Source organism: Abramis brama (genome assembly GCF_963993115.1).
Source record: "Abramis brama genome assembly, chromosome: 1".
NCBI lineage: Eukaryota > Metazoa > Chordata > Actinopteri > Cypriniformes > Leuciscidae > Abramis > Abramis brama.
This window is the reverse complement of record NC_139963.1, coordinates 44,281,753-44,297,024: the sequence shown is the minus strand read 5'-3', so window position 1 is coordinate 44,297,024 and position 15,272 is coordinate 44,281,753. Positions and strand designations below refer to the sequence as shown.

General features: G+C 35.6%; 2 protein-coding genes across 3 annotated transcripts in view; one reads left to right on the top strand and one right to left on the bottom strand.

The window, feature by feature from the left end:
- The first annotated feature begins 1,694 nt into the window (after nucleotides 1-1,694).
- Nucleotides 1,695-5,859, top strand: LOC311088034 (uncharacterized protein). Of its 2 annotated transcripts, XM_084121671.1 has the most exons (10): nucleotides 1,695-1,908; nucleotides 2,855-3,075; nucleotides 3,222-3,311; nucleotides 3,458-3,596; nucleotides 4,153-4,248; nucleotides 4,335-4,718; nucleotides 4,844-4,945; nucleotides 5,020-5,252; nucleotides 5,346-5,524; nucleotides 5,678-5,859. In XM_084121671.1, the coding sequence occupies exons 3-10, from the start codon at nucleotides 3,237-3,239 to the stop codon at nucleotides 5,799-5,801; spliced, it is 1,332 nt and encodes a 443-aa protein (XP_083977797.1). In that variant the 5' UTR covers nucleotides 1,695-1,908; nucleotides 2,855-3,075; nucleotides 3,222-3,236; the 3' UTR covers nucleotides 5,802-5,859. The 2 variants fall into 2 exon arrangements, with proteins under 2 accessions (XP_083977797.1, XP_083977796.1); XM_084121670.1 differs by lacking the exon at nucleotides 1,695-1,908 and having other exon boundaries at nucleotides 2,224-3,075.
- Nucleotides 5,860-9,316: 3,457 nt separating this feature from the next.
- LOC311088002 (uncharacterized protein) overlaps nucleotides 9,317-15,272 on the bottom strand; it is a 34,903-nt gene continuing 28,947 nt past the window's right edge. The window contains exons 16-21 of the mRNA XM_084121610.1: nucleotides 14,646-14,741; nucleotides 14,320-14,418; nucleotides 10,817-10,867; nucleotides 10,364-10,437; nucleotides 10,183-10,226; nucleotides 9,317-9,988 (exon numbers count right to left, since the gene is read on the bottom strand). Coding sequence (XP_083977736.1) covers nucleotides 9,940-9,988; nucleotides 10,183-10,226; nucleotides 10,364-10,437; nucleotides 10,817-10,867; nucleotides 14,320-14,418; nucleotides 14,646-14,741 — 413 coding nt within the window. The 3' untranslated portion in view covers nucleotides 9,317-9,939. The remainder of the gene's footprint in view (nucleotides 9,989-10,182; nucleotides 10,227-10,363; nucleotides 10,438-10,816; nucleotides 10,868-14,319; nucleotides 14,419-14,645; nucleotides 14,742-15,272) is intronic.

Sequence of the window (15,272 nt, the reverse complement as noted above, 5' to 3'; positions counted from 1 at the left end):
GAGTGCAGGAGAAATGTGGAAGAGTCACTCGATCACTGTGTCTGAAACAGTAGAATCAGGCGCTGACAGATTCTCCATTTCATGAGTCTCTGCTGCAGTGTTCTGTGTTTAAAACAAGACATTGTTATTTGGCAACTACACATCTGAACTGTGAAGATGTCAAAACTTGCAGATCAGTTTATATCACACATAATTATTGTATTACCCTGAGTTGACTGCTGTGTCTTTGATATGTGTTCCTTTGATTCTGTGTAAATCTGTATTAGAAAAGACAATTACAGATTTAACATTGAATATACACAGTTGAATGTACTGTATATACATACATAGGCCTGAGAACTGTATTGAATAAAAATCTGAACTTACTCAGTTGTAACAACCTTCCCTATATGACAGGAGACATTAGAGAGAGAAAGTTGTTTAAAATGTTAATAATTAATAATTATTAAGGGAAAATCAGAGTCACAGCAAGGAATCAGCCTCTGTAAGGAGTATGTGAATGTTTGTCTCATTTTACCAGCATTGAGCTTCCTTCATTTCAATAACTGTTTGCATCTGTTACAAATCAGCATTATGGATACTGTCAAATAAACCAGTGACCCATCAGCCCCATTTACTGTCATATTAGGATACACTCTTAAAAATACAGGTTATTTACTGTTATTGATGTTTCAGTGAAGAAATTTTAACATCCATGGAATCTTTCCATTGTATTAAAGGTTCTTTATAGTGGAAAAGGTTTCTTTAGATTATAAAAAAATAATTCTTAACTCATTAAAGGCCTATTTACACCACTTCATGCATTTTTACTGACTGGAAAGCTATCCGATTTGTTAAAACGGTTCCATTTACACTTGGCCACATAAATGTGTCTCCGCAAAATGAATATAAATTCTATCTTCAGTTCCCGACCTATAGGCCTATGCGTAATTAGTGTGTTTTGTGTTTCCGCTATATGCATAATTTTGCGACGAACAGTTTGGAGTTATGAGCCATTATGTATAGGCTACCTTTTATCACTGTAGCGCCACCATCAGGCCGATCGGAGCGAGCCTTGGTGACGTTGTAGACGCTGTGAGAACTACCAGCCCTCAAAGTTTCAAGTCTCTATGACTTACGGTTTGGTCAGTCTGATCACTTTTAGGAGAGAATGCTGATCCTTGGAAATTTTAGCATTTACAATTTGGTTCCAGTGCTACGCGCTTGAACCCCTAACAATAATAAATACAATTTAAAATTTTAAAAAGATACTTACAGTAAGCATGAAGAAGTAAAATGAGCCAATACAAGGCAAAAACACATTCAGAGGGGAAGACAATGACTCTCAGATCCTTCAAGACACGCTCGCCGTTTCCTAAGAATTAAAATGATAGAATAACATTGAAGAGAAAGGAAGATACACGGGACATTTGAAAGCAAAACGGTAAAGCACATTTTAGTAGTTGTATAATGTTGTGTTCGGTTCATTTTCAGCATGTTTTTTTGTGTGTGTGTGTGTGTGTGTGTAATTAGATAAAACTGTATAATATAATATTTTAGATATGTACTTACGTGCTTTCAGGATCAGTTCTGCTGTCAGTGTAACAGAGCTCGACAAAACAAGACCAACTGCTCCAAACATGTACATGATGAAATTACAGAGAGGCACTATAAACACACACACACACACACACACACACACACACCAACCCGGTATCACGCTAAAGCGTGTAATACACACGCTGGTCCACAAGCGGATGCGTGTCAATGTCACGCTTTGCCTCCTCTAGGCGTGAAAATGACACGCATGAATGAAGGTTGAGTATCGGTTGAGTATCGGTAGGGGGCGATGATTTCCTCAATGCCAACAACTCCCCACGGAGCAAAGAGAGAAGCGATATATTGCATTCTCCAAAATTCCCGCGTCAGGTCGGTCAAAGCCATACATTTTTATTATGGTTCTGTAATTTAAGAAATACTAACGTTGCTGTAGCCTAACGTTATATTTGTGTGTGTGTGTGTGTGTGTGTGTGTGTGTACTGTGGGGCTTTTTAATCTATGGTGCTGTTAACGTTACCGTGGTCAATAACGTTAATGGAAATTGATATTAATTGGCTAACGTTAATTAATTAATCACAGAAAGCTGCAATGACTGCATATTATGTTATATTAACATTATAAAAAGTTGTTATGGTCGATGGGAAGTAACTTGATGATGATGATGATGATGATAATATGCGCGAATTTCGATAATGAAATATCGATAGGCCTAAACGTTACTGATGTTGTATCTATTCTAATCTAAAGGATCTATCCACACATACAAAATATCGATCCTAAGGTGTTTTTTTAAAAACCAGTAATTTTATTTATTTAGCACGAATTTATTTTATTTAGAAAGTATGCATTAAATTGATTAAACGTGACAGTAAAGGCTTTTACATTGTTACACAAATATATATATTTCATGTAAATGCTGTCCTAATAATTATGATGCTGAAAATTCAGCTTTGATCACAGGAATAAATTACATTTTAACATATTCAAATGGAAAACAGATCGCCTGTTTTAAATTGCAATAATATTTTACAATATTTGTTTTTACAAATATTTACTGTATTTTTTATCAAATAAATGCAGCCTTTTATTTTGATTGATCGTTAAAGTTCAAATGGATTGTGTTATGTTCTGTAATTGTTGTTAATAAATCTGTCAGAAGAAAATGTGCAAAAGTTTTACCTATTGGGTACAACAGTGGCAGTCCTTTAAAAATTAACAATGGTTTTACTACTTTATACTACTTTATAATATGACAAATCCATGAAGCCTTGCTGCAAGAGAATTAACTATGTTTTTGTTCCCCTTTGTCCAACAGCTCCTGTTTTTACCCACCATCCTTCCCTGTTACCGCCACCTGTATCTCTTTATAAGAAAACCAACGGCTCTTTTAAGAGCCACTCCTATACTCCTCTTACTACCTCTCTCTCTCACACACTTTCTCTATTTCTAATTCACTCACTCACTCTCTCTCTCTCTCTCTCTCTCTCTCTCTCTCTCTCTCTCAATTTCTTTCTTCTAAAGCTTCACTGTCTTGAAGTAAGTATTGTTACTCTATTCTTTATTTTTCTTTCACATTACTCTCTCTCTCACTGTCCAAAACATTTTTAGAAATGTAGTTTTATATAGTCTATACTCTGTCCTCAATTCTTTTTGTCTGACCGTGTTTTTATCTTCCTTTCCAGTATAGTATCTTTGAAATGGCTGCTCAGCAAGACCGAGGGAGAGCAGATGATGCTATTTTCATTGCAGACATGCTTCTTGCTCAAACCAAAGTAAGTTTTTTTTTTTGAGACAGTGATCTTCCAGTATTGGTAATAATACTAAAGAGTGGGAATTGGAGTGCAAAATTTGAATGAACTGCTCAAGAGTTGGCTGTATTTCAGTGTTATCATACTATGCTCACTTTCTGTCATGCAAGGCAAAGGAAGCAACGGGCAAAGCAACATCTGCTAAAGGCAGTAAATTTAATGTCCGATGGGTGGAGAGAGATGCTGAAGGACGTCCACTGCTAAAAAGAAGCAGAAGTGGAGAGACACGAAAACGTGCTTCAGCTACAGGTAATCCATGTCTTCCAGGATTTTTTGTGATTACCCACCCAATCTTTCTTAACTAAATATAACTTGTGCCCATTGTATACAGAATTTAGCTTGCTATTTGTTAGGTAACATAAATATGGTTTTGTGTCACTTTTGAAACATAGACCACCAAACTGTGGGGCTTCCAGTGCACAGCTTTTTCCTTTATTTTTTTCCATGGTAAAACTTAGGATTTCTGTTTCTGGTTTTTAATAATTTTCCTTTGAATACTGTATGTTAAACTGTGCCATCAGAAACACAACATGGTGATGGATGTGTTACTTATGTTATTGACTTCACTGTAATGCTAAGCAATTCCAAAGAAATTAAGTGGAAGTGAAGCAATCAGTGTCAGGTTCATGCTGCTAACAGTTCAAGATTATGTCCAGATAATGAGGGAAAAAAACTTTTAGAGATTAATGGAATTGTCAGACATGTCAATTAGCCTATTATAGCCTTAAGTCACTAATGAACACTGTATTATATGCTTGTAAGACATGAAAATTGTTATCTCGTTCCTTTCTACCAATCTTTTCAGTTGATTCCGTTGTTGGCAGTGAGGGCACTACTCCTTTTGAGTCATCTGAGGAGGTTCCCACAGTTACCCAATCAAACTGCTCTCAACACTCATTTGGTAAGATGACACCTGACCTTACTGTAATTAAGCAAGTTAGCAATAAGCATGAAAGGAATGATTATTTTCTTATTTCTGTCTTTTAGACAGTGAGATGCAGAAACTGCAGGACATTCTGACCTCAGGAGATGTTCAAGGCACCAGCAAGTGTCCTTCAACATCCACATCATGGTGCTTGCGCCAATCTGTAGCCCAAGATGAGTGGCGGAAAGCAAGGTCCCATCACATCAACTGCTTGCTGTCCTGCAATGTGGCTCCAGAAAATAACTGCAGCCACTGCACATCTCCTGCCGTCATTCGCTGCAGAGACTGCATGCCCCAAGAGTGGCTGTGTATGGATTGTGACATATACGTACACAAAAAACTCACCCTCCATAACAGGGAGTCCTGCATTGAGGGAATTTACAAGCCCATTGAGCCAACAGTGTGCTGTGTACAAAAAGATGGCAAATATACACTGGTCAATCAAGGTAGTGTTCTGAACCTTTTTGGTAAAGTGATTAAAGTTTTATTCTATTTAATTTTTTTACTTTTATTATCTTAATTGGACATATTTTTAATGCTTTCTCACTAATTATTTCACTTCTCTTTTCAGTATGTTTATTGCCTACAGTGAGACCTGTCCAGTTATGTACTTGCGACCCTTCAAACGTCACAGAATCAGCTGGCAGAGCAATCATTTTGGTTTGCATAAATGGTATGAATTATGGTTTATATTTTTATTTATTCTTGTCCCTTTGTGTGTTACAATGTTCTACTTTTTGATTTTAGGTCGGTATGATTTGCACTTGCCAAACTTGCTGTGCAGATTATGTCTGGCACATTGGACACCTGACATGAGCGACCTAATAAGCAGTGGGTATTGGCCGGCATCTGTGAATGCTGACACGCTGTTTTCGGTAGATGTCTTCAGTTCATTTGAAGAAATGAAAACTGTTGCACCAGGATTATCGAGACAAGGTTTTTTGCGGATGTTGGAGAGGAGGACCTGTCTCTTTGGAAGGGTAAGATCAGTGTAGATCAAAGTTGCCTCAAGTAGAGATGAGAGAATATTAGTGTAGCTATTTCATTTTACTCTTTACTAATCAAATGTACAGGCTGGGAAAATACATGGAGACGTATTCCAAAGAAGCTTCATGGAATACACATTCTGCCAGTACGAGTGTGAAAAAATGGCCAGTGTAGAGCACTTCACCTGCCCGGCATGTACACCCAACATGCTTGCTCTTTGTGCAGATGGCAACAGAAAAGTGTACCGATTTCGGCAGTCAAAAGGGTTAGTTGTTTTACACTTGTAGTTGTTTTACTTCATGTAAAATTATTAGGGCTGTGAAAAGATGAATCGCGATTAATCTTTTCACAGCCCTAAAAATTATCAGAACATATAATGTCTGACACTGAACATATATTTTTTTCTTATTCTATCAAGGTCAGAGGAACCCTATTTTGATGGCACCTTCATTGCCAAGGACACTGATGTACACCATTTTGTTGACGAGATCAGGAGTAAAATGAAAAGTGTTAGTAAAATATGTAGTTTTTTGCACCTTTGATTTATATCCAAAATTTGCAATGTATGATTGTTGTTTTATTAAATAGATAATGTATCCCTAGTTGGTGTAAGCTTATATAATACACTTAGTTTGTTACTAGCACTTTGAGCATGATGCACTCTTTCAAGCAATCTTGTGTTGAGGTTGTTTTACACTTGTAGTTGTTTTACTTCATGTAAAATTATTAGGGCTGTGAAAAGATGAATCGCGATTAATCTTTTCACAGCCCTAAAAATTATCAGAACATATAATGTCTGACACTGAACATATATTTTTTTCTTATTCTATCAAGGTCAGAGGAACCCTATTTTGATGGCACCTTCATTGCCAAGGACACTGATGTACACCATTTTGTTGACGAGATCAGGAGTAAAATGAAAAGTGTTAGTAAAATATGTAGTTTTTTGCACCTTTGATTTATATCCAAAATTTGCAATGTATGATTGTTGTTTTATTAAATAGATAATGTATCCCTAGTTGGTGTAAGCTTATATAATACACTTAGTTTGTTACTAGCACTTTGAGCATGATGCACTCTTTCAAGCAATCTTGTGTTGAGGTTTAAATTAGATATGGTAGGTGTGGTGGCATCCAAAGTGGCTAGTTTAGTCATTAATTATGTAATAGCAGATCTCTGCAAGAGATAGTGACTATGCATGCAGTTTGTCATGCGACTATCTCTGTCATGCGACTATACTAGTGACTATCTCTGCAGTTTGTAGAGTAGAGAAAGTAGAAGATGCATTTTCTGAAGCTCCTCTTTAGTAGTAGTTTGAAAGTAAACCTTTATTGTCACCGATCATTATAAAGATGCCAGTTGGTGTGATGTAACCTGACTCATCCTGATGGATGAAGTAACTAGTTAGAAAAAATAGCAACTTTCAGTTTTAACCAGAATTATTGTGTCATGCAGACTGCCGGCAAAGGGATCTGTGGAGCCAGTCAGTGGTCTGCTGCACGCGAAACGGCCAGAAGAGCAAGTAAACTGGATGAAGAGGGCCTTGAGGTGGTTGTTTGCAGACATGGAGTGCTACTCAAGGCTCTTAACATGTACAGGGGGGAAATATTTGCTTATCCGCTGTACCTGCAGAAGGAGCTCCAAGCAGCCACAAACGGACAGTTCTATTGCACAGATATTGCTTGCAAGTATTGGCCTTACCTTGAGAAGTTGGCAGTCTCCATGTTGGAACTCAGACCTTTACTGCAGATGAGACCATTCCTTTCTGTCATGCATGCCAAGGCTCATTCAACCAAGTGTGAGGTACTGCATATTCTTTATCTTACCATTAAAAAAATAAAATAATAAAATAATAATAATTACTTATATAATACACTGTATATGACTATAATTTAAGGAGGATGGGCCCGAGGAGATACCAGAGGACCATGAAGAAGTTGATTTTGAGAGTTCAGATGACAGATGACAGTGATTTTGAAGCAGTGTAAATGAGTGCTTCTTAAAGGGATACTCCACTTTTTTTGGAAATAGGCTCATTTTACAAAAATTAATTTTTGTTAAAAATTAATCTATGCTAAGCTAAACATAGATCATTGAATCGGACAAGACCATTAGCATCTCTTAGTACACGATGTAACTACAGAAGGGTCAAGTTTTAAATAGGAAAAATATCGAAACTCTTTGGTCATTTTTTTGAGAGAGATGCTAATGGTCCTGTCTGATTCAATGATCTATGCTAAGCTATGCTAAAAGTGGTACCGCCAGACCCGGAGTTCGGCTGAATGGATTCGAAAACGGTAAAACTCAACTGTTTAACTCTGGGGGAGTTGTAAAATGAGCCTATTTCCAAAAAAAGTGGAGTATCCCTTTAACTGGTCGGATGCATTTAGACTGCATGTCCATTATGACTGGACTGCAGGTGTGTTTCAAGAAAAACAAAAAACTTTTTGAAGTGTAATGAATGTCTAATACAGTGCTTTTATTTTGGGCTATTGTTACCTCAGTTCACAAACAGCAGGTCGGTTTTTAAATTTCACCTCCGATGTTACATGGACTATTTCTACTGTCAACTGTGGTGCTAGAGCTTGCGAATGACTCCAGCCTCTTACAATGGTGACTTCCCCAAGCTTTGCCCATCTCATCTTGTCAACATAATGACCTTTACTGTACAAAAATGTTACACTTAAATTGATGTAATAGTTTGATTGTTTTATTCACAGTGATAAAAAAAAAATAATAATAATACTTTTGGAATGAACCATTTACTGTACATGTCACTACATTAAATACTTTCCAGAAATGACTGATCAATACCCATAGTAGTATTTCCTGTTGTTATTGCTGCTGATCTTGCCAACAAAAGAAACTAATTTGCCATGGCATTACTTCAGGTAACTATAAAACGATGTTGTACATGGATGCAAACTAGTTCATGCTGAGCTGTTGTTTTGATTTTTTAAAAATAAGATGTTAAATTACTGATTTTTCATTTTTATCTTAACATTGTATGCCAGTTGTACACAGGGTATATTACACAGGGTGTGTAATCGCACAAAATAAAATTTTCACATGCTAATTGTCAAGTAGGCATACAGTTATGTGTTGTATTAATTAATTAGTAAATTATAGCCATAAATAAGATAAGTTATTCATTATCCTGCTGCATAACTTCACTCTGGATACAAGAATTAACACTAGACAACATGTAAATATCAGCTTACAATTATAGGCTATTTGCTTTAATTCATGTCTACCATTTTTTACTCGCATATATTTATGTATGAATGTCCTTGTGGTCTTTGTATCACATATCACTTTGTTCTTTACATGGGAGAAAAAAAAAAGTGCTATGTAAATAGTGTTATTTTTTATCATTATTTTCTGTATAAAAACATTAGTTTAAAATATTTAACCTTAAGAAAACGAATAGAATAGGTTCATTGGAGACTCTACAATTGCTCTAGGTGTGAATGGGAGTGTGAGTGGTTGTGTGATGGACTGGCGACCAGTCCAGAGTGTAGCCTACCCTGCCTCTCCAAAATGTCAACGAAAACGCCCCTAGCATCTAGTGCCTGGATTTCAACATGAAAACACAAATTTTAATAAAGGATGACATATTTTTAAATTATTTGTTGGCAATATCAGTTCATATTTCTTTCCCTAACACTTTTTTTTTTACTTCCGTTTCTGTGGTCAGGCTACGCGCCTGCGCAATCACGGTTACCTTAGCAACTAGTATGAATCTCCCAAACAAGCAATTTTAGCCAATAATAATAACCTTAAGAAGATGTTTTTTTGTCTGAATTAATACAACACGTATTATGCTTTTGCAGTAGCATGTCTGTTAGGAATTTACTTTATACTATAGTTCTTTTTGAAACCCTACTTACTTACAACCCTAGTTTGCCAACCAGAAGAACTACATATTTAACGGGTGGTCTATCACGTTGTAATCTGCTGCAACAGGGAATTGTAGTTCTGTTTTGTAAATTACTAAAACATGTAAATGGATGTCTGGAGTATAAAACTGAGAGTGCACTCTACATGTGTAGGCAAAATATGTGATCAAATAATTAGTGTGGATGATTGATATGTTTCAATAGCCCAACACTGACAGGACATCATGTATTATTCATAGGAGAGACAGTATGGTTTCTATATAGAGAAAAGTTAAGGACCAAAAGCTACGAATGTTTATTTTTTTTATTTTTTTTTTATAAAACTATTCTCTGAATAAATTCCCATATATATTTTATGTTGTCTTGGATGCTCATATAATGAAGTGTACAATTCAATAAATAGTGTATCTGAAAATAAAGAACCAATTAATTCCTCAATGTTTTATTGATGAAAGCACAGTAAACAACGACAAATCATAACTAAAGCCACTCAAAACTGAAAATAATTGGAGTGCAAAACATGAAAGTATTAATACCCAATACAAAGTGCAAAATGAAATACACCTGAAAGAGGCAATGAAAGGGTCCAGTCGCAAGAAGCGTTTATATTCACAACAGTAAAAAAGAAAGAAAGAAAGAAAGAAAGAAAGAAAGAAAGAAAGAAAGAAAGAAAGAAAGAAAGAAAGAAAGAAAGAAAGAAAGACAAACTATTGCAAAAAACAAAACAAACAAAAAAAACCTAACAGTGCTCCAGCACCTTCTTGGGCACCTGATGGGAGCACTAACAAGTGTCCATATCCGCCACCCACTCCAATGGCCACTTCTTTCCACTGTAACACAATAAGGAAATATGCAATTAGATGTTTTGGTTCTGCAGATGAACTGTAGACACAAAGACACACATTAAGACCCCTGTAGCCGTTTTCCAATAGCTGTGTTTTAGTGGGGTTACCTAACATATGTCAATAGTTTGTGCATGTTAAAATTAATTGGCTATGTGTTACCCATGAGAAGTCGTACTTACCAGAGTTTGCATGGCTCCCACTCCACTTGCTTCCATTTTTGGCCCTAAAAATAGTGAGACTTTTTCAGTTTCAAATATTTGCTATGTTTAGCAGTTATACCAATCACCAATAATTTTTCAAGACCATTACACCAATAAAAGAACATTATGTAACCTGTATAGTGTTTTAGTGGTATTTAACCTTGATAACTCTGTATCTGGCAACCCTCTTCACAGGGTAATAATCCTGGCTCCCTGTCACTGTATGTGGGCATTCTGAAAGGAAAAAAAATATTTTTGCAAGGATTTGAATCTAACAAAGAGCTGTAGAATATGATGTGAAGGCCAGGACATCTCTGCAGCAGCACAATATTTAATTCAAAACGGTATTTTAACACAAATTTTGCCTTTAACAAATATTGCACCTCCTATGATTTGAAAATTGCAGTAGGCCATATTGCGATTTCAGTAAGATTTTGATTAGTTGTTCAAGCCGTACTGTTAAATAAACAAATGAACATATGCATTTGGACATTGGCCAAACCTAATAGGCCACAGCCACTTACAAATGCAAATACAGCCTTCATGAAGACTCACAACAATTAATATCAATCCCAATGTATGGATTTACACACAGTACTGTACATCAACACACCTTTCCTTTTATTTGGCCGCACAGTAGCGGGAGCAGGGCAGCCTCCTTCATCTGTTAAATACAGAGAAACATTAAACATTAAACATTAAACATTTAAAATATGTAAAAAAAAATTGCATCAGTATTACACAGCAAAAACTCCAGTGTTAAATTAACACTCCTGGGAGTGTATATGAGTCCACACTCAAGAGTGTAAAGTGTTAAAATATGAGTGTTAAATTAACACTCAAGAGTGTTAAAGTTAATAAGCTAATTAAGTGATTAATTTAGTGATGATTGATCATTATTGAAGACACCTGATGTTAACAAGCAGAATCACTGAAGGAGAAAACCTCAAATTGTAAGCCACCGTTATGGTGATGGGTGTTTGCTTTAGTTGGGCTCTTGACACTTATATGTTTACTTTAAATTTTGCTTGTCTGCTGTTCTAGATTTATAACAGTCAGATGAACAAAGAAAAAATGTGATCTGATAGTGTTGGTTATGTTTTGACATAATCATGTTGAGATCCGAAAAACGAAACTTATTGAGATAGTTTGGTTTAAGTTGTCAATTACTGCAGCTCTGTGATTCTACAGCATATGATTTTCAGTATTTTTCATATTTTCAGTATTTAATCCAGAAATATTTCATTGTTCTGCTCAAAAGACATTCAGATAAATTCATTTAAAACACAGACATCAATAATCAGCCTGTGAATCTCAACAATGGTGACAATAATAAAGCATGTTGCAGTGGCTGCCACCAATCACAACTCATTAATGGCTCCCATCATGCATTGCGGTATGAATAAATTATGATCTGAATTGTCTATGTAATTTACTTTTCCTAATTGAATATTCTGCTCGTCACCATTGTTGAGATGCATAGACTGAATCTTGACGTCTGTGTGTGCCTGCCTAAAATAATGATTTTTTTTGTTAAACAACTTTTAAGAAATCCTTTATATTATATCAAAAATTCTGGGCATTTATGCAGATTCACAGTTATGCTGTAAACAACAACATAAATGGAAGTCAGAAAGAAGGATCTTAATGAGTTCAGTGATCAAGTTCAAATGATGAATGTCATAATATAACCGACACCATCAGATAACTTTTTTCTTTGTTCAACTGGCAGTTATAAAATACAACAGCCAAACAAAATCGAAAGTAAAAATATAATGGTCAAGTGCCCAACTAAAGCAAACAATCATCGCCATAACGGTGGCTTACAATTTGAGATTTTCTCCTTCAGTGATTCTGCTTGTTAACATCAGGTGTCTTCAATAATGGTCAATCATCACTCAATTAATCACTTAATTGTCTCATTAACTTTAACACTCATATTTTAACACTTTAACACTCTTGAGTCTGGAGTCATATAAACTCCCAGGAGAGTTCAATTAACACATCAGTGTTGGACCTCAAGGTACATATATGTAACTTTTTGAGGATCAAAAAGCATTAAAAGTTACATATATGTACCGTTTCTTTTAAAGGTTAAGGTACAATATTGTACCCTTGAGGGTACAGCCCCAGTGACAAGCCATTGTACCCCTAAAGGTACAATTATGTACTTTATTTTCTGAGAGTGTATGTAGAGCCAGCCCTGATTGGCTGCTTGAATCTCCATTTAAAAGAACGTCCAGTTCACGGTCTTTTTTTTTTTTTGGCCATCGGTGGAGAAGAAGTCATAGCACGGTTACTCATGGTTCTCACAGGGCTTTCAACCGAGGAGGTCCTTCAGAAAATATCAGAAGCAGGCATAGAAGTTACCGACGTCGAGATGAAAGGACATGAAATGGACTTTCAGGCAAATGACACTTACTCAGATGAGAATAATTTATATGTCACAGCTAGACATTGAGTTTAAAATGAAATGTTGGAAAATGTGAAAATAAAAAGGATTTAATACATTTTTATTTTAAATTTGTGTGTGTGTAATATATATATATATATATATATATATATATATATATATATATATATATATATATATATATATATATATATATATATATCATTATAGTCAATGATTGTACCCTGTTAAAGCCAATTTTGTACCATTTTTGAAGGGTCCATTTTTGTACTGTTAAATAAAGGTACAAAATTGTCACCAAAGGTACAAGACTGGTCTCTTAAGGTACAAATCACAAGGGGACAAATATGTACCCTATGCCAAGGGTACAATATTGTACCCTTGAGGGTACAGCCCCAGTGACAAGCCATTGTACCCCTAAAGGTACAATTATGTACTTTATTTTCTGAGAGTGTACGCTATTACACTAGGTGAAATAGCTCGAGGCCCAGAGAGAAGGAAATGAATAGTGGAATAAAGTCGTTATTTTTGTTTACTTTTTGCACACAAAAAGTATTCTCGTCGCTTGATAAACTTAAGATTGAGCCACTGATGTCACATGGACTACTTTGATGATGTCTTTATTGCCTTTCTGGATGTGAACAGTATACCGTCCATTGACTTTCAATGGAGGAACAGAAAGCTCTCGGACTAAATCTAAAATATCTTAAACTGTGTTCCGAAAATGAACGGGGGTCTTACGGGCTTGGAACGACATGAGGGTGAGTCATTAATGACATAATTTTCATTTTTGGGTGAACTAACCCTTTAAGTTCTGCTTTTCTGATGTATCAAATACTTCATGCAATAAAATGCTAATTAATTACTTAAAAATCATACAATGTGATTTTCTGGATTTTTGCTTTTTGCCTCTACATGCTTTGTAAGTGGGAAAACCTGAAAAATCAGCAGTGTATCAAATACTTGTTCTCCCCACTGTAGATGTCCCATGTGTATTGAGAGTAGCACTGTAGTTGTTACAGTAAATTAACAGGGTAAGGCCACGTGAACATGTCCCATTGACCTCCATTCATTTTGTCTATAGGACAAATGAATGGAGAATCTTGAAAGTTGAATTCTGAGAAATGTCCAAGTTGCCCAAAGCGCAAACAAACAACTTTTACTTTGATAACCCTATAGAACATGTTACTGTATAAAAGTTCACTGTACTCAACATTTCCAGGTCAACCTTTTGGCAATTAGACCAAAAATTGCACATTTTTCGAAATTTCGCCAAAGTTCATGTGTTAGGTGGCACCCCTAAATCTCAATGAAATTCCTCAAAACTTTGCAAAAGTCATTTTTATGTTAATTGGAACAAAATGCAATGCCAGCCAAATTGATATTTTGAAATTAAAATCTCCCATTCAAATTTGATGCACCCTAACGTATAGGCTACCTTTTATTACTGTAGTAGCGCCACCATCAGGCCGATCGGTAGCGCCACCATCAGGCCGATCGGGGCGAGCCTTGGTGACGTTGTGCTACGAGGTGTCGAGAACTACCAGACCTCAAAGTTTCAAATCTCTATGACTTACGGTTTAGTCAGCCTGATCACTTTTAGGGGAGAATGCTGATCCTTGGAAATTTTAGCATAATTGGGTTTCAGTGCTTGAACTCCTGATAATAATAAATACAATTAAAAATTTTAAAAAGATACTTACAGTAAGCATGCAGAAGTAAAATGAGCCAATACAAGGCAAAAACACATTCAGAGGGGAAGACAATGACTCTCAGATCCTTCAAGACACGCTCACCGTTTCCTAAGAATTAAAATGATAGAATAACATTGAAGAGAAAGGAAGATACACGGGACATTTAAAAGCAAACCGGTAAAGCACATTTTAGTAATTGTATAATGTTGTGTTCGGTTCATTTTCAGCTTTTTTTTTTCAGTTTTTATTTTTTTTAATTTTTTTTTGTAATTAGATAAAACTGTGATGTTACAAGATTTCTATAATGTTAAGTAACATTTTAGATATGTACTTACGTGCTTTCAGGATCAGTTCTGCTGTCAGTGTAACAGAGTTCAACAAAACAAGACCAACTGCTCCAAACATGTACATGATGAAATTACAGAGATGCACTATAACACACACACACACACACACACACACACACACACACACACACACACACACACACACACACACACACACACACACAAAACAAAACAAACATCAAACAAGCAAATAATCATTAATTAAACTGATATCTTGTCAATACAATCTTATAGAGCATAAATACAATAAAGTTTATATATATATATATATATATATATATATATATATATATACATACAGTGGGGAGAACAATTATTTGATACACTGCCGATTTTGCAGGTTTTCCTACTTACAAAGCATGTAGAGGTCTATAATTTTTATCATAGGTACACTTCAACTGTGAGAGATGGAATCTAAAACAAAAATCCAGAAAATCACATTGTATGATTTTTAAATAATAATTTGCATTTTATTGCATGACATAAGTATTTGATCACCTACCAACCAGTAAGAATTCCGGCTCTCACAGACCTGTTAGTTTTTCTTTAAGAAGCCCTCCTGTTCTCCACTCATTACCTGTATTAACTGCACCTGTTTGAACTCATTACCTGTAT